The following is a 25,327-nucleotide window of genomic DNA, read 5'->3' as shown; positions in this document are numbered from 1 at the left end:
TTTAAAATTTCTTGCAAAAAAGAGCAAGACTGAATTATTCATAAACTTGTTTATTTATAAATAGATCATTTAGCACCAAAAGCAAATACTTCTCAGAGGACAGAATTTAGCTTTATAGATGTATGCATGTTACTTATAAAACTCAGTTTTACTGCATTACTTATTCAGTTTTCCATTTGGGTTACTGCTGAATGATAAAAAGACACTCCATATTCCAGACACTGAGTCCAGTTTCTGTAGTACTTTTAATTTATGCTAAAACGAGGGAATGAGACACAGGTTGGGGATGGGAAAATCAGCCATTAATTATCACAGTGCATTGGCATTCATTTTTTGTATCAAGTTAGAAGCTGGTCATCTGACTTCTGCAGGTTAAACCATGAGGGCTAGATCCTACTTCACTGAGGACAACTGCAGAACACCCAATGGCTTTACAGAAAGCAGAACTGAATGTGACAACTCCCTACACCATCATTCCCTTTTACTGGTCAGTTCTCTAATAATGAGAACTAATGTGTTCACTGTTATTGAGCATTAGCACGAACATTTAATTCTCATCATGACCCAGTGAAGTATTCTCAGTTTTACTCATAGTGGGGGTGGAGGGGAAAAGAAAGATAGTAATATGCCCTGAAGTTCCACACCCAATCCAACAGGCTGTTCAGCATGCTAGTATCCTGGAAGTAGAACAGGAGTACTCGTGGCACCTTAGAGACTAACAAATTTATTTGAGCACAAGCTTTCGTGGGCTACAGCCCACTTCACTGGATGTTCCATTCTATGCATCCGATGAAGTGGGCTGTAGCCCACGAAAACTTATGCTCAAATAAATTTGTTAGTCTCTAAGGTGCCACAAGTACTCCTGTTCTTTTTGCAGATACAGACTAACACGGCTGCTACTCCGAAACCTATCCTGGAAGTGTTCAACATGAGTAAGGCACACTCCTTTCCTTTAGAATAGGATCACTCACTTCTGCAATTAAGAGTGTTTCACCGATGTATCTGGTTAGCTGCTACATTTTCTGATGCTAACTCTGATAGTTGATATGATAAAATCACTAGCATTTTTATTTTTTCTCCATTTTTATAATATCTGGCACATGCTAGATGAGCTGCAGCTAGAGATTAAATCAATCTGTCCACAATAAACTGTATAAACTATCCTTCTCTGCCTTAGTATTTTTACTTACTACCTCATGATATAGATTTTCCTTTTATTAAAGAAAAGGATCAGTTACTAGAATTTGAAAATATCACTGTAAAAACAGGAGTACAGCTGTTGTGGGTTTGAATAGGTTTTAAACTCTCTGCTTAAAACTGGGGGCCTAATTCTTCACTATTTTGCAGAGACTGCATTGCACTATGATGTGTAGCCTTTTACACCTGTGCAAAACAATTCTGAGATGCTACCAAATCAGAATTTGTTCCTACCCACTTTGCCCAGGTGTAAATGACTATGCTGGGCATCAGGTAGTGGAGGTTAAACAAACAATGGTTATGACCAACTATTTAAGCAGAATTTGAAGCATCAGAGAAAGGATGCAAACAGCAGAACATTCAAGCCAATGTCTTTTTACAAATGTCTTCTTACGAAGCAAGCGTTGGGGTGGTTACACACACTCTTTTTGAAGTGCCACTGCTATGTTGTCTCCTGTTTCCCCAGACATAGTTTCCAAGTTTTGGATGGTTTGATGGATGTGTGCTTCCTGGGGCTCAGCAAGAGGTGATGTGGGGTGCCACGGTGGAGTTCACCATAGTGGCATTGAATGACACTGAATCTTAAGTTTCAGAGTAGCAGCCGTGTTAGTCTGTATTCGCAAAAAGAAAAGGAGTACTTGTGGCACCTTAGAGACTAACAAATTTATTTGAGCATAAGCTTTCGTGAGCTACAGCTCACTTCATCGGATGCACCTTAAAGCAGCCATGGCAAGTCTCTCCAGGCATTCAGTGAACTTTCCCAGGGCTGAGTGCCAGGCAGTGGGATGCAGTATTACCAACCTCAAGAGATCAAAAATCATGAGTTGGATCCCCCCAAAAACATGATTAGCCCCATACACTGGGAGATTTTGAAAACATCAAACCATGTTATTTTTGTGTGTCTTTTGACTTTTTAACTGCCTTTTACTGTTCTTCCAATGTGCCTGATAATTTCAGGTTGAAAAGTCAACCTTTAATGCACACAAAAATGCATGCCTCTTTCTAGCTGCTCAAATGGGAACGCCACTTACCTTCTTGCCACCCCTAACATAAGCGAACTGCCATCCACTTCCCATCACTGTCTTGATTCTCTCTCCTCCCAGCCTCACTGCATCCGATGAAGTGAGCTGTAGCTCACAAAAGCTTATGCTCAAATAAATTTGTTAGCCTCTAAAGTGCCACAAGTACTCCTTTTATTTTTGCTCCCTCATCTGGACCTGGCAGCACAGTCTCCCTGACTCGTCCCAGAGGCAGAAAAGCATCAGGCTCCTTGGATCCAGCAGCAGTTCTTCCCTGCCCCCTCACTCCACTGCCTGTCCCAGGAGCCTCTCTCTGCTATAAGGCTTCCCTTCCCCACCAGGCTGGGGGAGCTGCCAGTCTATCCCCTCCAGCTCCCACCCCACATCACCAGGTGCAGCCCTACCCATTTTGCCAACCAGGGTGGAAAGCATTTTCAGCACCCACCCAGCAGCCAAACGCCCCCCACCCCCAAGAGGAGCACATGGGGTTTGGCACCTCCTGAAAATTGGAGCCCAGCCCCTAGAACCTGCCCTGCCCACATCACTCCCGTCAGTCGCCCCCTTCCCCACCCGGGCAACCTCTCAATTGGCCTCCTGCTCCCCGAGTCCCTCCCACCCCATTCTCCTTTCACGGCGTCTCTGCGGCTCACCACAGTCCCTGACTACCCAGGTCACAGCTTCAGTCTCACTGAAGCCAGCGCGAGCTGGCAGCCCATTTTAGTAAGGGCAGCCTCACCGCTCCCTGCCGCTAGAGTATAGGAAAATGGCGGCCACCACGCCAGCTTCAGCCCCTCCACAATTACAGGGGACGGCGGCCATTTTGAGTAAGGGACAATCCCAGCGCCCTCAGCATTCAGCGGCTCTCCCGAGACAGGGAACAACCCCCCGTTCGAGTCGCGGTAAAAGCGCCCGCGGGCAGTAACGGGCACAATGCTGAACACGCGCGGGGGCGCGGAACCCGCCACGGTCTCCCCGGCCCGCTGCCCCTCGGCCGCCGTGGAGGACCTTGGGTCCCCACGCCCCACAGGCGCCCGTGGTCTCCCGTCTGCCACACCTCGCCCGCCGCCACCTCCCTCTGGCTGGGGCTGGGATCGATCGATCGATCGGCCGATCGGCCGCCTGCCCTTCGCTGCGTGCCTGTTGCTAGGCAGAACCCCACGCAGTTGCCTTGGTTTCTTCGGCCCCGCCTTCCGCCCGGGGGTCGGGAAACAGCGGCAGGGACCTGGAGAGCCGTCGGTGCAGCGCGTTGCCGCTCCGCCATGGAGCCCGAGAAGGTGAGGCGGGGGCGGGGTCGGAGGTGGGGGGAGGCTGGCTGCACCCCGCGGCGTATCCATAGCGCCGGCTGGGCGTTAGCGTGTGCGTCGGAGGCGCGCCGCCGGCTACCTACGTGGCCTACGGAGGGTTCCCCTGCTGCCGTGACCGTTGGCCCGTCCCCCCGATTACTGTCATGCTTTGCTTTATCCCCCGAGTACCCCCCACTGCTGTGCCCCATCACCCCCACGGCCCACCCCCCGCAGTACCCCCCACGGATGCGTTCCCCCCCCCGCATCCGTCCCCTCTGAATACGCCGTACTGCTGTGACTCATATCCCCCGAGTACCCTCACTGCTGTGACCCATCCCCCCACAGCCCATCCCCTCTTAGTGCCCCCCCTGCTGTGACCCTGCCCCCCCACAGCCCATCCCTCACTGCTGTGACCTGTCCCCCCATGGCCCATCCCCTCTTAGTTACCCCCCTGCTGTGACCCTGCCCCCCCACAGCCCATCCCCCCCCGCTGTGACTTGTCCCCCCATGGCCCATCCCCTCTTAGTTACCCCCCTGCTGTGACTTGTCCCCCCCCCGTACTCCATGCTGCTGTGCCCCCTACACTGAAGTGCCACAGCCTTGCCGCTGTAGCATTTTAAGTGTAGATAAGCCCTCAGAGTGGCAGCTAAATACACGGTGGACCATATTGGTTAGCATAAGTAGTTAACACATATTTCAAGGTACCATTCATGGTGAAGTAGCCCCTTAGCACTATTTCACACATCATGTGAGCAGTTGCTGCACACCAGTGGTCACCTATCCCAACTTAATTATGGGGAAAAACATGATTCTTAAGTTGGTGCCCCTTTAGTAGAAGGCTGAGACCATATACAGTATAAAATTTATTGGGGAAAAATATTGCGATTTATTAAAATGTTGTAACCTTTTTCTGTCTTTGTAGATGTAGTATATTATAGTTAATATTTTCTATTTCACAGCTACTATTTACTGTTTATATTTCCGTAGGAGACTTTTCATTAGGTCTATGCTATTGTAAAATTTGGAATTGTGTTATTTAATAAAGAACCAGAGTGGAAATGCTTATTGGCATCTGCTATAACAAGCTCCCACTGCTACATCTTATATGGTGCCAAAAGTGTCAAGTCATTTTGCCGTAATCTGTACTATCATACTTTGTGAATCTAGGTCTTTCAGTTAGTTTAACTATAGAAAGGTTGCTTTAAATAGCATATGTAATGGCTAGGCTTGACAATCCTTTTACTCCTGGGGAAAGTCTGTACCACTGTGCACATGTAGAAGTCATGTCCCCTAAGGATTTCTTTGCTTCCCTGCAGAAGAATGATTTTCTGATGGGGAAGCAAAGGGAAGCTGCAAGAGCAGTCATGCACTCCCTCCCCAGCATCATGGGCATGTCGTTTCAGGTGCCCAGCGCAGTTGGTGGAGAAGCAGTGGTGCAAGTAAAAATTATTTCTTGCAGGTACTGCACGCATGGGAGGGCATGTGACCACCGCACGTGACCCTCCATGTGACTCCTCCCCACCCAGCCCGGGGCCCCTGCCTTCTGCCAAGTAAAGGGAAATCTGTTCTCACTGTGAACGCCCCCCCCCCATATTCTAGTTAGAATATTCATAGGAAAAGTCCATTAAGTATAGACAGGCGTTTTCCAGGGTCCGTTGTGAGATAAGTGTTCCTTAATGGGCCATTCAACTTGACTTGTCCCTTCATGTGCTGGCTAAATACCTTGTGGGTATTACCACAGGAACAAACATGTAAACATAGCTGATATTTGTAACTTCAGATAGAAATAGCATAATCATATGAACCAGCTATTTCACATACATGACTATTCCCAAAAGAGATTCTGAAAAATCACAGCACGTACCTGAGACCCTATGTGCCAGCACCATGCCCCACTGGGGTTTTGTTACCTGTTATGTAACAACAGAGATAGAGTGACATGACTCTGTTTAGCCTAAAAGGGCAAGGTTAATTTTTAGCTGTTCAGGTGTGACTGCACCTTTGAGCCTAGTCAGTGAGGGTATACTGGCACACATTCAGTTTAATGCTTAAACACACTGAGGCCAGCTGTAAAATGCAACTGATTTTTCATCTGTTGGTCTTTTTCAAATCTCATTCTATTTCCGCTATAAAAGGGGATATAATGCTTCCATATACAAAGAATAAAGCATACATTTTTTTCAACCTCAAATGGGTTTTATTTTTGACAAAGGAAAACAACAAAAAGAAAATCTTCATGAGAGAACAAAGTCTGTGTATGTCTCTTGGTTTATGAGCACCGAGCAACTCTGGGAACAAAACAAGCAACAAGCTTTGCAGATGTGAAAAATTCCTAGAAATTGAAAGATACAGTACATACAAAATATAAAACCATAAAATCTACCACACACAAGGATACAGAAAAGGGAAGGAGCAGAGAGGGAAGGAAGATATGAATGGGGAAAAGGAGAGGAAATGTAAAGAGGAAAGAATCTTCCTTGATCTTTGAGTTCTCTCTTTTCAGCCAGATACAGTGTGCTGTTCCTAGACAGTGGCTTATATACAATAATAATTCCCCCAGTGTTTCAGTCCTATATTCACTACTGATTAGCTGAGTTTTCTTGTTGCATAATTAGATTGAACTCCCTTGTATATTATTCTAGACAAAGACCTACATCTTTTTCCTGTTTTATTGTTTGGTATTAGAGTCGTCTTGTAATGCCAGGTTCATCATCAGACATTTTTCCAGAACATGAAGGTCACTTCTGGAAACAATAGCAGGAGAGGTGACAGATCCAGAATAGAAAACAATAAACCCCAATGGCATGTAGCCAGATATGGAGGGACAAAGGCTGCTCAGCCTGCAAAACCGCAAGAGCTGCTGCCCAAAAGTGCATCTTTCATTTATCCAGTCCACCAGGCCGCTTAGGTCCTTTAGTTCTGTGCCCATACTGATTTCAATCAGCTTCTTCATAGCATCGTTTGTGGGTGGAGGACACTAACCACCAACTCCTGTGCCTTTGATTTGATCCTGACCAACATAAAACAAAGCCTTTGTTTAAGTTTGTTAGCATAGGTATTGTGCTGTTAAGAATGAATGCCCTAGCCAGGTTCTGCTCCTTTCCCCACTGTGGCAGAGGAAAAGGACCAGAGTGCAGCCCCACCCTCTCAGCCGTGTCCTCCAGCAGGGCTACGCAGCTCCGTGTGGGTGGGGAGAGGGAGCGGAGCTGCTGGAGTGGGGCTGTCCGGCGGCCCCACGTCTTTCCGGTACCCTGTACCAGCTAGAAATCTCTGTGAGTACCGCCATACTTGCACTCCTGAGACCACATACAGTATAAAATTTATTGGGGAAAAATATTGCGATTTATTAAAATGTTGTAACCTTTTTCTGTCTTTGTAGATGTAGTATATCACTGGGGGGGGCTGGGGATGCCCCAGCCAGTGGCTTCTACCCTGCGCCAGGCTCACCTGCTAGTCCTGGCTGGGCTGAGGGCAGGGGAGGACGAGACTTGCTCGTCCCGTGCAAGGAGCAGCCAGGGCTGGGTCAGGCCCACCCCCAGAAACCTCCCCTGTCTGCAGGAGGTTCCGCACCCCCCCCACCGCTTCCTGCCCCCATCGCTCCTCAGCCGTTTGGGGTGGGGTCACTGTACAAGTAGCTGCTCCCCCATCCGCCCAACCTCTGTGCATCTGGACCTCCCCATACTCAGTCACCCCCCGCTGACCCTCACTCCCCTAAACCGAGAAACTGCACCAAGCCCCCCCACACCCAATCCCCACCCTGATAAGCCTCACCCCCTGCATTCAGAGGCCCTGCACACCCAGACCCCCCGATGAGCCTGCCCCACCCAGATCCCCCCCGATGAGCCCCACCATCACCCAGGCCAAAACCCCAATGAGCCCCAACCAGCTGCACCCAGACCCCCATCCCACTAAACCCCAGTCCCCCCCAGCACCCAGACCCCCCTGCTGAGTCTCCCACACCCAGACCCTGCAATCTGCAAATGGGGGGAAAAAATTGTCTTGTTTCTTTTTGGGCATTGTTACGTTCTGCTCAGGAAACTCAAAACTGTCAGTGTGTCAAGCCTGATATGAGTTACAGTATAGTGAGCCCTCTGCCAGGTGGCATTAAGGGACTCCTAGGGTCACAGGTATATCTATGCTGAAAGTGTAATTTCCCGTTCAAATAGACATACCTGTACTAGCTCTAATTGAGCTAGTGTGCTAATAATAGGAGTATAGCTGCGGTGGCATGAGCAGCAAGACAGACCTTCTTGCCAGAGGGTGTTGTGAAGGCCAATACTATAACGGGGTTCAAAAGGGAGCTAGATAGATTCATGGAAGATAGGTCCGTCAATGGCTATTAGCCAGGATGGGCAGGAATGGTGTCCCTAGCCTCTGTTTGCCAGAAGCTGGGATTGGGTGACAGGGCATGGATCACTTGTCTGTTCATTCCCTTTGGGGCACCTGCCATTGACCACTGTCAGAGGACAGGATACTGGGCTTGATGGACCTTTGGTCTGACCCAGTGTGGCCATTCTTATGTTCTTATGTTCTTAGCCACCAAAGTGCAGTCCCATCTGATACCCTGGGTAGGTACTCGGGCAGCTAGACTGTCCTGCTGCTTACACCGCCATGGCTTCACTTCTGTTTTTAACATATTTGATCACAGCTAACATGGGTATGTTTACTTGAGCTGGAAATTATACTGTCCCGCTCCAGTGTAGACATTTGATTGATCTCTCTCTCGCCTGAAAGTTATAGTTATTTTCTTTGAATTTTTTCTGCCTTTTTTAACTTTAGAAATGTCAGGAATTTCAATTCATGTTGTCCCTGTTTTTCCTAGCAGCCTCCTTGGGGATCCAAAGAAGTAGATTGGGATCTTTCTTGGCATATTGTTTAAGGGCTCGGTGTGTTGAATTATAACAAAATCATCTTTTTGTTAAAATTAGTTGATAGAACTAAAGAAAACAAAAACCTAAGTCTTAAAAATCACTTCCCCTCTCAGTTAACCAGGTTTAACTTCCTTGGTACATGTGATATCATCCTGCAGGTCACCAGTTCATAAATTACTCTAGGAAAAATATTGGCTAGGCAAGACCTGAATTTCTACTGTAAAAAAAAAAAGAAAGGAAGAAAAAAAGAAGCAGAAAAACACTTTTAAAAATAATAACTCTTTCAAGGCTTGTTTGTACATAATATTTTTTTCTGTGCAGGTGACTATGAAAATATATAAATGGAAACATTTCTGTTGGACTTAGTGTTTATAACTTTTACAAAACCTAAATTTGAAACCAGACTTGTCCTGACATATCCCTTTAAATGAAAATGGCACCCATTTTAAGTTGAGAAAATGCTTAATAAGATAAACTTCCTTATATTCTGCAGTGCTATGTAGTAAGTGATGCCACAGACTGAGATTTAGTTTGTATGCAGCTTTCCAGTTAAGGAAAATAACTTTGAGAGCTATGACAAAAGGAATGTTGCTATCCTACTGAGAAAGGAGACCAGAGGAAGCCTGAATTTATACTGTGATTGTCTTTATACTCCTTTTTCACTTCAGTGCCAAATGCCAGTATTTCATATAACAGTCAATTGACATATATAACGTCAATTCCCATTATACCTTATACAGTAGTAGGGATAGGAGAATATTGTCAGCACCTTATGGAACATAATTACTCAACAAGAAGATTTCTTAGTCAGTTTAATCGGAGTATGCAGTAACTTATCTTTAATTTTGTTGTACTCCAGTGCTCAGAAATAAAACAAAAAGGACCCACTGCTGTGTGGAAAATCAACTTTCCCTTCTGGTGGTGGAAATAGTGGACTTGAGCTACTTTGAAATACTTAGGCACACTTAAGCAAGTTAATGGTGATGTAATTAAAATTTAATGGTACATACATATTTATAAATGGCTTAATTCCTCAGTTTAAAAATGTCCATTGATAATATGCAAAGTGGCTATTCTGCACCTGAACTCAATTATTCCATCTTTAGCATGTCTTTGTCATTCCTTTTCTAGAGAAGAACCAAAGAAGATACTTGGAAATCAGATGAACTTAAGAAACATCTTAGGGTAAACATCTTCTGTAAATTTATAGAATCAATTTAGCCATTTTCTGGACTGCTTTCTTTAGTAAAATTAATGTGACTAATGTTATATTTTAGGATGCAAAGACACTCCAGTCCTCCCAGCTCAGATTTAATTGGATTTGTGGGAGAATTTCAACATCAAGTTTAAGAAAGGCAATCTTCTAATACTCAGGAAACGGTTAATGCATATTTTATTTAGTTATACAGAAACTATGCAGCAGGTCACATGTACAATACATGGGCCAGATCATTGATAATAACTGCTTTTCTGTTCAGAGCCTGAATCTTCATGTTTTCATGAATGTGCAGAGTGTTAAAACTGATTAGTTCTGTTACACCAATGGAAGTGAATGATAGCCCTGCAGTGGGGATGGCTTAGTGGTCTATGTACTAGATTTGAAAGGTTTTGATGTTAGCAGGAGTGACTGAGCCCTTTATCCCTATTAGGTAGATATATTAAGTTTTATTCAGTTTACTGTATGAATGCAACTTAAAAAGAAGTTCTTGTCTGCTCTGCGTTAATATGAAAGGTCTAGGCTGAAATCCTGACCCCACTGAAATCAATGGGAGTTTTGCTATGGGCATCAGTGGGACCAGGATTTCATCCCTCGTGACTTTTTAAAAATAGGACTTTAGGTTTTCCCTAGGTTCTTGGCCAAATTGTTTCTTTCCCAGCTCTCGTTATAAGGTATGTTCTATGCCTGTTGTCAACTAACTGCCAATCTTCTGCCATAGAGGTGGCTGCATGATGCCCACATATATGTTGTTATAATTTATTATTTCTGGTGGTGTGTGATACATTTTCTAAATGAAGAAGGCATGATCACAACGTAAAGATATAGGGCTAAATTTTCAGACTAGCACAAAAAAGTATGCATATTTACATGTGTAATTTGTACACATGAACACCAAGTTGTGGAAGCAGTTCTGTTAAAGTATATGGAAATGATGAGTCATGCATCTGAGTTGCCCTTTGTATATCAATTTATTATGACAATTGCAAGCTTAATTGTAGTAACTGTATGCACAATCCAGGCATGTATACACGTGGGCATTTTCACAAATTTCTGGAAACTGGGTTCCATAAATCACTTATGGATTTTTGGGATAAAAATACTATATGAAAATAAATTCGTGAATTTTAATTGTGCATCAGTTTATTTTTACTCTTTTTAGGTATCACAGTCAGATAGTCAATCTGAAGATAAGAAACAGAAGGAAAAGAAACTGCAAAGAGCTATAGAGACTCATGACATGGTTGATTACAAAGGATACATACACAAGGATCAAGACAAGGACAGGGGAAAGGCAAAAGAAAGGACAGGTGAACGAGAGAGATTTAAATCTGGTGAAAGAGACAGGGATAAGCTAAAAGAAAGAGAAAGGGGAAAAGATCATCACAGAGAACAAGAGAGAGAGAAATTTAAGGACAAGGACCAAGGAAAAGATGCAGAGAAGGAAAAACACATTAAAAGAAAAGATAAAGAGAAGGAGAGTGATAAAGAAAGAGACAGAAAATATAGGAGGGATGAGCCGAAGCAAATGCTTATACAGAATAACCGGAAAGCATATGGAGGAAGTGATAAAGAACAACGCAGAAGAAGAGAAAGCAAGGATCAATTGGGTAGGCTGGCTTGCTTTGCTGTGCATATTTTGAAGTATTTCACTTTATAGGTAGAAATGGACTGAAACCAAACTCCTGTCCTTGCAGGGAGCGTAATGTCAATGGGCACTGGGTGCCTAGCTGCCATGTGTGCATTTGAAAAATCTTACTCAGTAACCCAGTTTCATTTTCAAGCTCCCAGGTTCTCAGCTGCCTCTTTTCCTTCCCAGTGAGTTACTGAGTATAGTAGTTTTTGGTGATTAATTAATTCTAACATAGTGGGTGACTTATAAGACCCTGTATGAATACAGGGCTTCTCCTTTGGGTAATTCTGCTATCAGGTGCCTGAACTCTGCATGAAATTGCAATGTAATTATAGATGAGTGATAGCAGGCGGTATCGTAGTTCCTACCATCATGCAAGAGGGAATGGAGTCTCTCTCAAGGGCTTCTCTTTAGGCAAAACCCCAGATACAACCAATCTTGGGGGGGAAATTTAGGCTCAAGTTTATACTGTTTTATTATTTGTTACCAGTAAATCTCTCCCACTCCTCCCCCCCCCCCCCAAAAAAAAAAAAAAAAAAAAGGTGGTAGGTTTGAATTTTATACAATGTGTGTATATATTCCATTGAGAGAAGGGTGGCAACTCTGTCTGTTTGCATTAACATTGCTGGATTCAGGGTCCCCGTCACTGAAATGTGGAATACGTGCCACATACTACCGGTGTAATGTGTCATGTACTACACTGGGGGTTTTTAATGTAATAAGGAAAAATGTCTTCAGTAATTTTATATATATAATTTTTTTAGAGCAAGCAAACATAAGGGATGAAGTGAAAGAGAGAAGACATACAGAAAGAAAAGTAAAGGAAGGAAAAGTAAGGAAATGTTTCATAATAGCATAAGATAAGGTAAAATGTAATGAATAAATTTGATAAAACTCCAGTGCCTGAGTAATCCAAGAAGTGTATTTATAGCAGGCTTGCATGTAAATTGTTACAAAAAACCAAACAGTATTTGAACATAGTTCTTTAATTGTAATTTAATCTTATTAAAAGGGAAATGTCATCTAACTTTCAACATGAAAACATTTAAATGTTATTTGTTTTTAACATTTCCATTAATAATCTTTAAGGAGATATGTTGTTCTTGTTTAAACATGTAGCTATCATTTATTTTTGTACAGCATCATCAAACAAATGTATTGCAAAATGTTTAACCTATTATTTATTAATGTACTTATTACTAATTTCTTTATTTGGCATTGTAAGTGTACATGGTGCTTTACTACAGATTATGTGTTAAAAAACAAAGAGCTACATCTCTGCTTGAAGAGTTCATACTCTAAAGGGGAGTTTACCATTACAGTGAGGGATACAGTCTCCCAGAGGAAGTATTGGAAGCCCCATTGCTAGTGTAATTAGAAACTTTAGTAGACACAACACGTGACAATATATTGTATGGAGAAATCCTATACTGGCAGGGAGATGGACTAGATGACCTAATATGAGTATCCATTCCTGATTTCTAGAATCATAGAATTCTGTTACTTCTAACATTTTAACTAAAAATCTTTGGAGAAGTCTCTAACTTTTTTTGTATTATTTTTCTTTGTTCCAGAAAAGTGAGAGCAAAAATAGTCTTGACGAGTTTTTAACAAAGAAAGATGAAGAAGGTGGACATAGACACAAGTCACACAGAGATCAAGAACTGAATAAAGACAGAGGGAGGAGTCATAGGGATAAAAGAGAACATGAACATTCAGTTAGGGGAGGAAAAGAGAGACCTTCAAAAGAAAGAAGCCATGAATTGTTTGTAAAGGATGGGGAAGAAAAATATGTGTTAAGGAGACCTAAAGAAGGATCCTCCATTGAAGATAGAGAAAGACAACTGAGCGAGAATAATGAAAAAAGACAGAGGGAAGAAAATGAAAGAAAGAAAAGAGACCTTAAGGTTAGTTTTTGTAAAACTTAAAAGTTGTAGTTAACATTTTTCGGATACCTTCTTATTTCATCTAACACCCAGTCTGTCTTGAAAATGCTTTGTTAAAACATAATAAACAAATATTGATTTCTGGTGAAGTGAACATCCAGAGATATGGACTCGGAAGATAAATATTGAATGAAGCTTTTCCTGAGGGGACAATAAATTTTGATATTTCCTGAAATGTACATACACACACATGCATTCTGATTGTCTTCTTCACAAATGCAGTCTGGTAGTTTCTTCATTGGGACCCTGAATTTCTTATTAAAATGCTGAAGAGGAGATTGTTAGACGTCCAGAAAAACAAATTGGCTGGGATTTCCAAAAGAGCCCAAGGGAGTTAGGTGTCCAACTCCCATTTAATTTCACTGGTTTTTGGGCACCTAAACTCCCTTAGGCTTCTTTGTAAATCCCACCTATTATTAACATGTTATGAGACTTCTGTTGCCTCCAGAGCTGTGATTGTCTTGTGGTGCCATGGGCAGTGGTTGGGGGAGCCCAGGCCCTCTTTCTCTCTGTGTCTGCTCAGGATTTGGGGGAGCTTCTGTCCCAAATGGTGCCTCTGGAATTGGGAATGGGGTAACTGGGCTACTGGTGCCAAGTGCTGGATTCCAAGGGTTATGGGGAGAGTACAGCCCAGTTCCCCAACCTCAGCCCTTCACTACTACTGCTCTAACATCTCCCTTGTGTTTCCAGTGTAGTATGTGATGCTGCTGCTGTTTTGACAGAAATGCAAGCCTAATGTTGGAGTGTTCTGTGATTTTGGCATGCTGCCAACATTTTTCTGCATGAATGAAAGAAAATGGCAATTTTTAATCTGATTGGAATGTCATAGGTCAAAAAATCACTTCTGTAGTACAAGGGGATTCCTCCTGCCGAATATCAAAGGCCTGCTGCAAACAGAAGGTGTGAAAGCTTCTCAAAATAAGTTGGAAAACTCCTTGGTAAAGGAGAATGTAAGCAACCTTAATATAGGAATTGCTACCAGCTCCCCCTGTAATTCCGTGTCTTTATTAGTGACATAAGTCAGATGACTGACTATCAGCAAATTTTTCAGGGTTTGTCTAGACTTGGAGATTTGCTGAAATACCTATTCCAGAATATACAAGCTCTTATGTGGACACTCTGAGCTATTTCGGTAAATTTGCAAGTGTAGACAAGCCCTTTGTGTACAGAAATTAAGTGATAAATTCCACCCTGGCAGGTGCAGCATGGGAAGCAGAGAGAGCGGCAAAGCCTCTGCTACAGGGATCCTAAAGTGGTCAGGACAGGATTCCTCAAAAAGAGCCAGAGGCACATGCAGTGTGTACTTTGCTGCTGCTCTGAACAAGAGGACTGTAAGCTTCCATCAAGTATGTACTGATGAAAGCAACATATGTGCTAACCCATAGCCCGAATAAGTCAGCCAGATTCCCCTCAGGTTCTTGAGCATTATGAGGTAATCCAGTCCTGCTGGTTGCACAAATGAAAGATGTTCACAATCCCCTCTCCTCCCTTTGTGCACAAACACAGCATAGTGCAGGATGTTGCCCTTAAGGATCACTTGCAAATGTTCAGCATTTTCAAGAGAAGTTCTCTGTACACGTTTGGCATTTCTTTAATTGATGTTTCAGCTATCTATTTTCTTTGCTTAACATAATTACTTTCTCTTTGAGAGGCCTCATGCAGAGCTTCCTACAAGTAATGGAGCATAGAAATGGATAGCACATGATGACCCATGATTTGTTAATGGAATATAACTGTTTCTCAGCAACCTCTTATATTGCTGCTAATACTTTATTACAAGGTCATATACATTATTTCTCAGAAGATTTCTGACAATGTGAATACTATGAATTAATATGCAAACTAGATACCATTAACTTGAGTTTGAATAGAGACTGGGAGTGGCTGGGTCATTACACATATTGAATCTATTTCCCTAAGTTAAGTATCCTCACACCTTCTTGTCAACTGTCAAAATGGGCCATCTTGATTATCTTGATTAACTTGATTAAAGTTTTTTTTCTCCTGCTGATAATAGCTCATCTTAACTAATTAGCCTCTCACAGTTTGTATGGCAACTTCTCTGTATGTGTGTGTGTGTATATATATATATACACACACAATCTTCTTACTATATGTTCCATTCTATGCATCCGATGAAGTGGGCTGTAGCCCACAAAAGCTTATGCTCTAATAAATTTGTTAGTCTCTAAGGTGCCACAAGTACTCATGTTCTTTTTGCCGATACAGACTAACACGGCTGCTACTCTGAAACCTGTCACTATGAATTATGCTAGTCTTTCAATTTTTTACAGAAGACTGAGCACAAAAAACAAGGAAAGAGCTTAAGAGAAGAAGAAACCAGCCATCATCATGAAAGGTACACTCATATATTTAACGTTATTATATACTGTACGATATATGTTGTTTGTATGAAAGTCACAAAGGAAAGGTACAGTGCACTACCCAAATATTGTTAAGCGCATTGTTGTCACTCAATAATAAATATGTTTTTACTACAGATAATTTACAGTGTGCATCACAATCTTTTGGGAGGCAATTTGTACATTAAAATTATTACAAAACCTACATATTCTGCCCTAAAAAAGATGATTTGTTAAAAAGCATATTCAGGCTTTCCTTCCTGTTGAATTTTTTTGATTTTTGGTTCAGAGCGGTGAGATGCAGACTTGCAAAATATAAGTTAATTTGATCCTTGTACTTAAATTGTGAGACAGTCCAGGAACCTTCAGAGCCAGACATCTGTTTGTCTGTCATCTGACAGTTTATCACATAGTCATATGTATACTTGGTAAACTGTGAAGCGCATCTTTTATTGTTTCTTTGAATTGTAGATGTCCTTCTTAGCTGCAAGTCTGGCATGGCATTTAAATTATTAATTAGATAGCAATTTCAGGGCTACACATACAGATTTCCAAGGAAAAGGGTCTTGACAAGGAGGGATAAAAGATCTGGGTGATATGCATAAATTATTTCCTTCATTGATCATGGAGTTTACACTTACGTACTAAAGATAGAATATAGTTCTTGTATTCTTTAGTGAATCAGCCATGTCAAATCTCTATACAGCCTTCTGGAATATAACTCTAGACATACTGGCAGGCAGAATTCTCATTGCTGGGTTTTAGCTTAGCTCTTTAGTGAAAGACTGGTAGGATTTCCTGACTTCTGAGGGTAGTGAGGTAGTGCATGAGCCTTCACCTGACATCCCTTCAAGGTATAAATGCAGTGCCTAAACATTCTAGTCAGTTCCTCTTGATCTTGGCCAGTTTATCATCCTGGGAGTTTTGCCTCCTGTACATCAAAGTTAATGACTGTAACATTGACAGAGCAGTATTTATATCTATCGGGGTGGCAAAAGATGGCCAGCACAGCCTGGCTTGCTCTCTACTCTGCCACCCCTATTCTCATAGACAAAATTACTTTAAGAATTGAGGGCGTTCAACACTATAGAGTTATGATCCAGGAGTGAAGAAACTTGTTAGAATGTTATCTTCAGAGAAGCAGAATTATAGGCAAGTAATTTTTCTTTCTGACTTTAAATTCTCAAGCCTATGTAACTAAAGGGATTTCTTTCCCCAGGAATATGGGAATCCATCCCACTTATATTTTCTCTCCTCTCTTTCTTCATACCCGGAAGGCTGTTCCATAATATGTCTCAAGAACTGTCCTGTTACTTTGGCTTAAGGGGAGTAGACTTTCTTCATTTGAAATCCATGAACTCTGCCTCCAGAATAATTGGAGGGACAGTTAAAGAGCAGCACAAATTGTTGCTTTTCTTTCCTTCTTCAGGGGCTGACTGTGGTGCCTCCTCACTTCTAACCCCAAAATGAAGGACCAAGTTTGAATGTATATCTCTTACCTCCAGTATAAAAGAACATTGCCAGGCTTGGCCCATTTTTGATTTACTGACAATGATGTCAGTAATACTCGGTAAATGTACAGGACTAACTCTTTCTTCTTAACTTTTTCTATAATTACCACTCAAGGATAGCAATAGGACATGTCAGGCAGTATATCTGGGCAGTGTTTGTGCAATTGTTTGCTGATTAATGACTTGGCTCTTGGCTCACATCATCACGGAGGCCTGCAGAAAGAAACTAAGAATACAATGGCTGTTAGGTTTTGTTGCTGAAGTATTGAAGTTTATTGGAAGGCTTCAGTACTTTTTAATATAAAATAACTGTTTTCCCCCAACACAATATTTTCCTCTGACTTAATGCAGATTCATAGTGATATTCCGTTTATTTCTAGGAGTGCAACAGATAAAGGAAAGAGCATTGAAAGGGAAAAAAAAGAGGACACAAGCCAAAGGGTAAAACTATTTGTTTTGGAGTATTAGAATACAGGGATTTTGTTAGAATTAGTGATATAGTATAGTAGTTACTATATGTAATGCAACTAAAAATTATCACAACACAATGACATGATTAAAGTAGATATGGTAATTTGTATATATATTAAAGATTTCTTAAATAACTTTGATGTTTCAGGATGAAGTATAGGAAAATAGATTTATTCTTTATCAGTGTGCCCCTCTTACAGAGATAGGTGCCTAAGTGCAGGCCGCAGGGAGGTGCTTATTTCTGCTAGTGATACACAACCAGGAATTTGTTTCCTGGAGTTTGTTGGCTTAGACACCTAAGGTGTTTCTTGTAAGAATGTCAGACAGGTTCCTAACTGAACACAAAACAGCTGGAGGAGGAGAAGGTGAAATTTATCTTATAACATTTAGGTCAGAGGTTAGAGCACTCACCTGGGACCTGGGAGGACCCAGGCTCAATTCCCCCCTCTTCCTGAGAGGGAGAGAGGATTTGAACAGGGATCTCCCACCTTTTAGGAGAGTGCGCTAACCATTGAGCTGTTGGGTAGTCTGATATGGTGCACCCTCAATTTCTCCTGTTGAAGCTACTCCACTGTGGATAAATAATTAAAGAATAAGTGGAGCAGGGGGCTGGACCCTTGGTCTATCACAGCTCAGGTGGGTGTCCTAACCATCAGGCTACAGATTAATTCTTCCCCTCCCACCCCCTGCCACCTAATGATATGCCCAGAGGCAGAAATTTCAGTGCCAAGGGAACTTTTACCCTCAAAATTTAGGCACCTGCAGAGTTTGGTAGGCACTTTATGGATTGCAGTGGAGCCTAAAATGGGGACTTAAGTACCTACTCCCCAGGCCTAGCTGCTTAACTCTGGGGTGTAGGTTCCTAAGTGTCTTTGTGAAACCCACCTTTACTCAACATTTTTTCAAAATCTTACACATTTGGGGAAAAAATCCCCCCAAAGGTGGGAGAAGTTTCTAACCATACATTACAAGAAAAACCCATTTACTTATATAGAATATAAAAATTCCACTCTTCCTCTAAGCGGTTGTTATAAGCAGAGAAAATGTGATTTTTAGCTAAATAGAAAGAAATTAACATCTTATTCTATCTGTCATGAGACCCTCAATGTAATTCATAACTATCCAGTAAAATAGTTGCCACAAGGATGATAAAAAAAATGAAAGTATGCAAAGAATAGGATCAGGGCTCATGTGGATCAAAATAAATTAGAGGAATTTTCCAGAACGGATACCATAACAGTTATTTACTTATTTTGTTCAAGTTTGTGTACCAGTAACTCACCAAGACAGAACTTTTAACTATTGAGACATTTTTAGCATATTTCAAACAGCAAGATTACAGAGGATAGAATTCTGTAATGTTGAGATTATATCTCGGAAGCATCCAATAAATCTAAAATTCTGTTTTGGAATACTGTGCTGGCATCTACATATGTAGAATTATGGTCCCTACTTTTTGGCAAGTAGATCCTGTTCCAACACCTACTGAAGTCAATGGATAGACTTCCATTGACGAAAGTGTATCTGGTTCAGGCCAGAAGTAAAGAATGATGGTCAAGGATGTATTGTAACTGATTAAAAAAGAAACATTTATGAACCAGAGCCATTTGTAAGTAATCTACATAATTTTAGTAAGTGGATTTTAATAGAATATTGAATGCAAACCTTTTTTTAATGCAACATTAAGATTACACTGTTTTATTTTTTTAAAAGTCAGGTCATAAAACATTGAGGAAAGTATAAAGCTAAAGGTTCCTTCAGGAGTGTAAATGTTCTCACCTGGCGCTTATGTAGTATTTTGTGAGATACACTTGACAAATAATAGAAATAGAACATATGTACAGTGTGGACAAGCCAATGTTGCTGTAGGTACTGTGGCCTTGAAGCTTGGGTCTGATCAAACTGTGCTTGATGCAGGATCTCTGGTCTCCTCCAATACTGGCTCCATGATGCCTGACTTAGTTCCAGATGTAACTTAGTGTGGCCTCATGGTTGCATTAAGCTATACCAGTTGGTAATAAAGCCCAAGAGGCCAGGCAGGAATAGGAACTTTTTTGAGTATGTATCAGTGTAGAACTCACTGTAGGAGCATATGTGCTTCATCTATACCAGATCAGAGTCTTTTGAATAGCAGTGTCAGTCAGGGCTCTGGATGTGCCCTGTGTCTCCTCATGCTCCTATGCAAAGGCATAGAGGGTGGAGTGAACGAAGCCCTCCCACAGTTCCCTCTTGCCGTCTGTGGCAGTGAGGTGGAACCTGGCAAGTACCTGACCCACTGGTCTGTACCTCTGGCTGGATCTTTGAGTCCTCAGAAACTTGGGCTTCGAATTGTGAGGGAACTGAGGGAAGGTTGTGGCCACCCACCCTTTATCCCACCATATGAAAGCATGACAAGGCACAGGGCATGAGCATGGCCCCAACAGACGCTGCTATTCACAAGACTCCAATCTCACATACAGTAGGCACATGTGCCCCTAAAGTGGAATCCATGCCGACTGCAACATTTAGAAGAACCACATATACTGTAGGGTAAGTAATTTATTTTTCTGGTCTTTTCCTTTGCTTCATGGAAAAACAAGACATTACATACACAAAAATTGTGTTACTGTGCAGTCTTAACTTTACAGTAAGTACTCAGCAGTGAAAGATTAAGGCTGAAGTGTTAAGCTTAACACTGCCCCCTTGTGTGAGTGCATTATTACAGTTTTTAAATTTGTGATCACATACCTTTTGTCATTTTCTTTCAAGCTTTGTTTTCATAAACATTTTTATTTTTAGTTACTCCGAGCTAGGTTGCACCCTTAGACACAGCTTTGTGGGAGGAGAGGTGCATAATATACACTGCCCTAGGAATAGTCTTGGGAGGAATTTTGACTTAGCATCATGATTCCCCCCAAATTCTTCTTAGGCTTGGTCTAGAGCTTACTTCAGTATAATGTAAGTCACTCTGGGGTATGAATAATCCACACCCCTGAGTGACGTAAATTATACCGACCTAAGCACCAGTATAGACAGCACTATGTTGGCAGGAAAGCTTCTCTTGCTGACATAGCTACCACCTCTTGCAGAGGTGGATTTTTTATGAGAACGGGAGAGCTCTCTCCTGTTGGCATAGAGAGTCTTCACCAGACACGCTACTGCGGCTCAGCTGCATCAGGGCAGCTGTGCCACTGTAGCACTTCTAGTGTAGACTAGCCGTTACTCTGTGTGTGTGTGTGTGTGTGTGTGTGTGTGTGTGTAAGGTAATTATTAGCAGCTCTTAAATGAGTGCAGCTTTCTTTCCTTCATTTTCCGAGCCAGTACCATTGGGCAGTGTGAGTGTGTTCCCACACCTGTTTGCTCTCTGGAGAAGCAGCTGGTGTGCAGCCCGCTACTGCACAGATGTATCGGACCCAAAATCCAGACATCTTTAACAAAGCTGTAAAGGGGGTGGGGTTGGAATCTTACTACCCCTTATTAGTCTGGATGGCTGTATTAGGTTTGTCTCAGCCAGCCTTTCATGTCTATAAAGTACATTGAAGATTGCAAGCATGATATAATGCTCAGTGTTAAGAATTATTAATACTAATATATTTACAATCGGTTCTTTTAGTTACTTAGTTCAGGGCCACATTTCACTTCTTTTCTCTTATTGTTTTTATATTTTGATTCATTAGCAACACCAAGGTGAACATGTGTCAGCATGGAAACCTATGCAGAGGCAAAAAAGTGAGGAAGAACTTGTAAGCACAATTGATATTTTTTATTTTCTCTTGATTTCTTGAGAGCATGGAATTATCAAATAGCCTTCCTTGTGAGTTAAATTCCATTTGTTGTTGTTTTTTTCAATACAATTCTGCATAGTATTTTTATGCAGTTTAATTAGTATGAGATTTCCAAAAACTGGCACAGCTATAGAGAGACCTAGGTTTTTGTTGCACTAAAAATACCTGATCCTACCCACTAATTTGTAGGCCACTGATGTGAATTATCAAAAGTGCTGGTGTTGTACATTTTTTCATAAATGTACAATTTTATTGTTTTGAAATCTTTTAAAATCCCTTTCATTCTGATAGTCAAAGTTATGAATAAATAAAACAGAATAGCAAGGGGGGGAGCATAGCTATAAAAAATTAATAAATTGGTCGCTCATTGTTTTTTTTAAAAGCAGACACGGGTATTTAGAGAAATGATGGCTTTTGGAGGGCAATGGGTTAAGGACAGCAGGCACAGCTACTTCTTGTCAGTCGTTTTAGTAAGAATAAACTATTCTCTCAGTAAATTCAGTATTGCTTTTAGCAGATATTGTAATGTTGTTAGATTAAGTTATTATTAAATGAAGATTTGTTGTTTGCCCACTAATCTATGGCTCTCTTTTTCCTAATTCAAATTTACAATTGGATTACTTTATTACTAATCAGCTTTGAACCCCATTATAATTAACATAGTGTATAAGGAATGTTCCGGTCTAGTTCTCTGAGAAATAAGGCAGTTTTATTCTGTTGTTATACCAATATAAAAGCTACAGTAACTTTGTGTGGGGCTTTGTTGAAACCAACACATTTAATCTCCCCCCAAAAAATCATAAGAAAAGAAGCTGTTATTCATAGAATGTGATTCGGTTGTGGTTTGTTTGTGTTGTTGTTATTGTATATCAATCATCACCGCCTGTTACTATATATTTCTGTAATTCCATTTATGATCTGACTTTGTAGTAATTAGTTTTATAAATATATTTTTCAATTTTATTAGAGAACATAAACAATTAAGCTATTCACTATTTATGTTCTGGCAAATAAAAGATCAGTGTATTGTAAAGTTATATAATGGCTGAATTTATTATACTGTTATATTTCCCCTTCTAGGAAATCAGTGATAACTATTTGACAAATTATGAAGATGATTTTGAAGTATGTATAAGTTTATTCCTTTTGTAATCATTCATAAGTGTAACTTGTTGTTTGCTGTAATAACAAACATAACATGGTTTGTGTTTTATGCTTTTACTTTTTTGGTAACATTGTGGCCCTTTCAGACTTCTTGCCAAGCTTTTATCTTAATCAAGTCAAATTTCTGAGTCTGGGGGTAGGGAGAAAACAGGACGGGCAACTTTGACTTTCCATTCGAAATCTTCAAAGGATCATCATTCTGTCTTACTAGATTTCAGGTATTCAAACCTTTTTGAGTAAAAGTCTTGAATTTTGGCCTACTCACTTGTTACGGACTGCTGATTATAAGAAAAACTTAAATTCGACATGTATGTCTGACATGTCAATAGGTCACCAAAATGTGTTCAGTCTAGCAATTTACAAAAATTATATTAATTTATTTTTATTGGACTTGCAGTTTGGTTTGAAGAATAAAATAAAGTTACCAGCTCTATTTACCAGAATTTAGCCAAGAAAGTTGTGTAAAGTAAAAAAGTGTGCCTCAAGGACCTTTATTACTAGCCATGTCCAACCAGATTGTGGACTGTGGTCATCTAGGGTCTGTGTGTGAAATCTTGGCCCCATTGATTTCAGTCAAAACCACAATTTCAAGTTGTGTGTATATATGGTATATCTCCTTTGATTTCAGTGGGACAACTCTTGTGCTTAAAGTTAAATATGGGCCTAAGTCTTTGCAGGTTTGGGATCTAGATTATTTTTTTTAAATGATGGCTGTTAGAAAGTGTTTAAAAAGTTTGGATTATCACAGTCCTAGCATATATAGATTAGTGGGAAAAGAGAAGATGAGGTGAAAGATGCAAAATAAGTACATTTTATTCATTGGTTGCAGAAATAGATATATTTATTCCATCATTAATATGACCATTTTATGCCATATTGTTATAGACTACATAATGGTGTGTGCTGGTATAAAGGTTTTATTGGCACGAGTTGGGGATGACTACTCATAGGTGCAAAGCCACAAAGAGTTATGCATCTCAGCTTAAACAAATGTCCATAAAACAGTTACAGCACCACACACCAGCACATACATTGTTATGATATGCACTTTAAAAGATTTAAAAAAAAAAAAGGTACTGTTTTTCTGTTCCAAGACACTGGGTATGGCTAATCCAGATAAGCTTATCACAGGCATTTAAGAGAACGTAATTTATTTAAATCAAAGAATTATTTTTTAAAATTACTCCTGATCAGAGGATTTATGGCCATTTTCATGCATCATTGCTCTTGAACTCTTTGCTCTTCATTGTGTTGAGCTATAGGATTTTTTTTTTAAAAGCATCTTTAAAAAAAGACAAAAAGTATTTTGACACAGGCACCAGTAGTATGATTTCAATTTTTTTATTTCATTTCTGTTTAACATTTATTAAAAGTAGTGTTATTTTTAAAGGATTATGTAGATGATTTTGATGACGATGATGATGAAGACAATGAGAGTGAGGCTAGAGACTCAGAAGAAAGACTAAGAGAGATCCCTGTTTCCAAAAAATCAGAAATAGAAGAAATTCAAAGAGCAATTAATGCAGAAAATGAGAGGATTGGTACCTTACTACCAAAGCAAATTCAAAAAGAACATGAAAAGGAACCAAACATGGGTATGTGATTGAGCTCATCTTTTAAGTGTTGTTATTAAATGCATTGCAGCTTTTGTGCAAACAAGATACTTCTACTTGCTCTAAAGATCTCCATTAAAGGCAAAAAACTAGTGTTCTGAGTAAATCACTTAGCTTTGTGTCTAAGCAGCATAACTTCAAAACAGCTAACCAAAACTTCAGAGATATTACCAATGAATTCAAATGTGAAGTATAAAGGCCGAGACTTAATAACCCTGTTCCCTCATTTGGAGGGCTGGGAGAGCTGCAGATCATGTTTCAGCTTCCTATGGTGTTGCCCTCCCAGTCTTTCAAAGGTCTTAACAATGTCCTCCAACAGAAAGAGAGAAGTCAGGACCTGATATTTTCTATGTTAAAAACAAGATTAAAAAAAACCTTTTACTGGTGGAAAAAATAACCAAAATATAAAAGAACACAAACACGATTTTTTATTTTTGGTTTATAATTCATCTTTAAAGTATAGTTTTGCTGTGAAAAGTGACTATGTAAAATGACAACCTCTTCCTCGACAGATCTGCTTAGTTTATTGACTATGTCCGCCATAAGGCCCCGATTCACCTTCACACAGTCTAACCATGCAGATCACAATGCTGGACTGGGTCTATAAGAAGCTCTTTTATTACTTTTTACTCCTCTTGGTACTTCAGGGCAGATACAGCTATGGAAGAGTGACTGAGCTTCTCTCTGCATAATGCAACATCAACTGCATTTTTAACTAAAGTCTGATTACAGAATCTTTGTCAGAACTCAGTTTGACTTTGATTCCAGGTTGAGTAAGTAGTAATTTGGCAGTTAGAAAAATCATCTTCTTACTTGTAAACTGAGCAGATTTGATCTAATTATTAAAAGGCAATAAATGTGGAAATATGGGTCCTAATTTTTAGTGCAGACACAGCTTAAAAGAGGGCAGGTTTTGTGAGAGCCTTCTGTATAAGAGTCAGTATATTGCAGTGCAGATTTCCTATATTTCTTGCAGAAGCTCACCATTCCTGCATCAGCTTTTAATGTACGCTCTTGTATAGATCAGATTTGTAAGTTCCCTTATAATACCTGCTGCACAAATTTTGATTTATTGTAAATTGTACAGTATTCTATGTATTTTGACAGATCATTCTGATTTAATGTAAACTACAGATCACTATAGCAATGATACTTAGCACTCCTATAGCATCTTACATTTTAAAAGCACTATACAAACATTATCTAACAAATCTTAGCAATCTTCTTCTAAGGTAGCTAAATATTGTCGACTCTGACAGTGAATCAGACACGGAAG

The 25,327-nt window shown here is 40.6% G+C and overlaps 1 protein-coding gene across 10 annotated transcripts in view; it reads left to right on the top strand.

Annotated features, from left to right (window-relative positions):
* Positions 1-3,069: 3,069 nt before the first annotated feature.
* DYNC2I1 (dynein 2 intermediate chain 1) overlaps positions 3,070-25,327 on the top strand; it is a 48,845-nt gene continuing 26,587 nt past the window's right edge. For 4 of the 10 annotated variants that reach the window (XM_037891060.2, XM_037891062.2, XM_037891059.2 and 1 more), the window contains exons 1-10: positions 3,070-3,490; positions 9,502-9,555; positions 10,749-11,196; positions 11,984-12,051; positions 12,794-13,126; positions 15,460-15,524; positions 17,420-17,480; positions 21,167-21,232; positions 22,355-22,399; positions 23,829-24,033. In XM_037891060.2, the coding sequence (XP_037746988.1) occupies positions 3,476-3,490; positions 9,502-9,555; positions 10,749-11,196; positions 11,984-12,051; positions 12,794-13,126; positions 15,460-15,524; positions 17,420-17,480; positions 21,167-21,232; positions 22,355-22,399; positions 23,829-24,033 (1,360 nt within the window). In that variant the 5' untranslated portion in view covers positions 3,070-3,475. Of the gene's footprint in view, positions 3,491-9,501; positions 9,556-10,748; positions 11,197-11,983; positions 12,052-12,793; positions 13,127-15,459; positions 15,525-17,419; positions 17,481-21,166; positions 21,233-22,354; positions 22,400-23,828; positions 24,034-25,327 lie in introns of those variants that run through there. The other 6 variants (XM_043541544.1, XM_037891058.2, XM_037891057.2 and 3 more) reach the window with 6 other exon arrangements.

The sequence above is a fragment of the Chelonia mydas genome, chromosome 2 (genome assembly GCF_015237465.2).
Source record: "Chelonia mydas isolate rCheMyd1 chromosome 2, rCheMyd1.pri.v2, whole genome shotgun sequence".
Lineage (NCBI taxonomy): Eukaryota > Metazoa > Chordata > Testudines > Cheloniidae > Chelonia > Chelonia mydas.
Note: the sequence above shows the minus strand (reverse complement) of the source record. Positions and strands in the feature narration are given on the sequence as shown.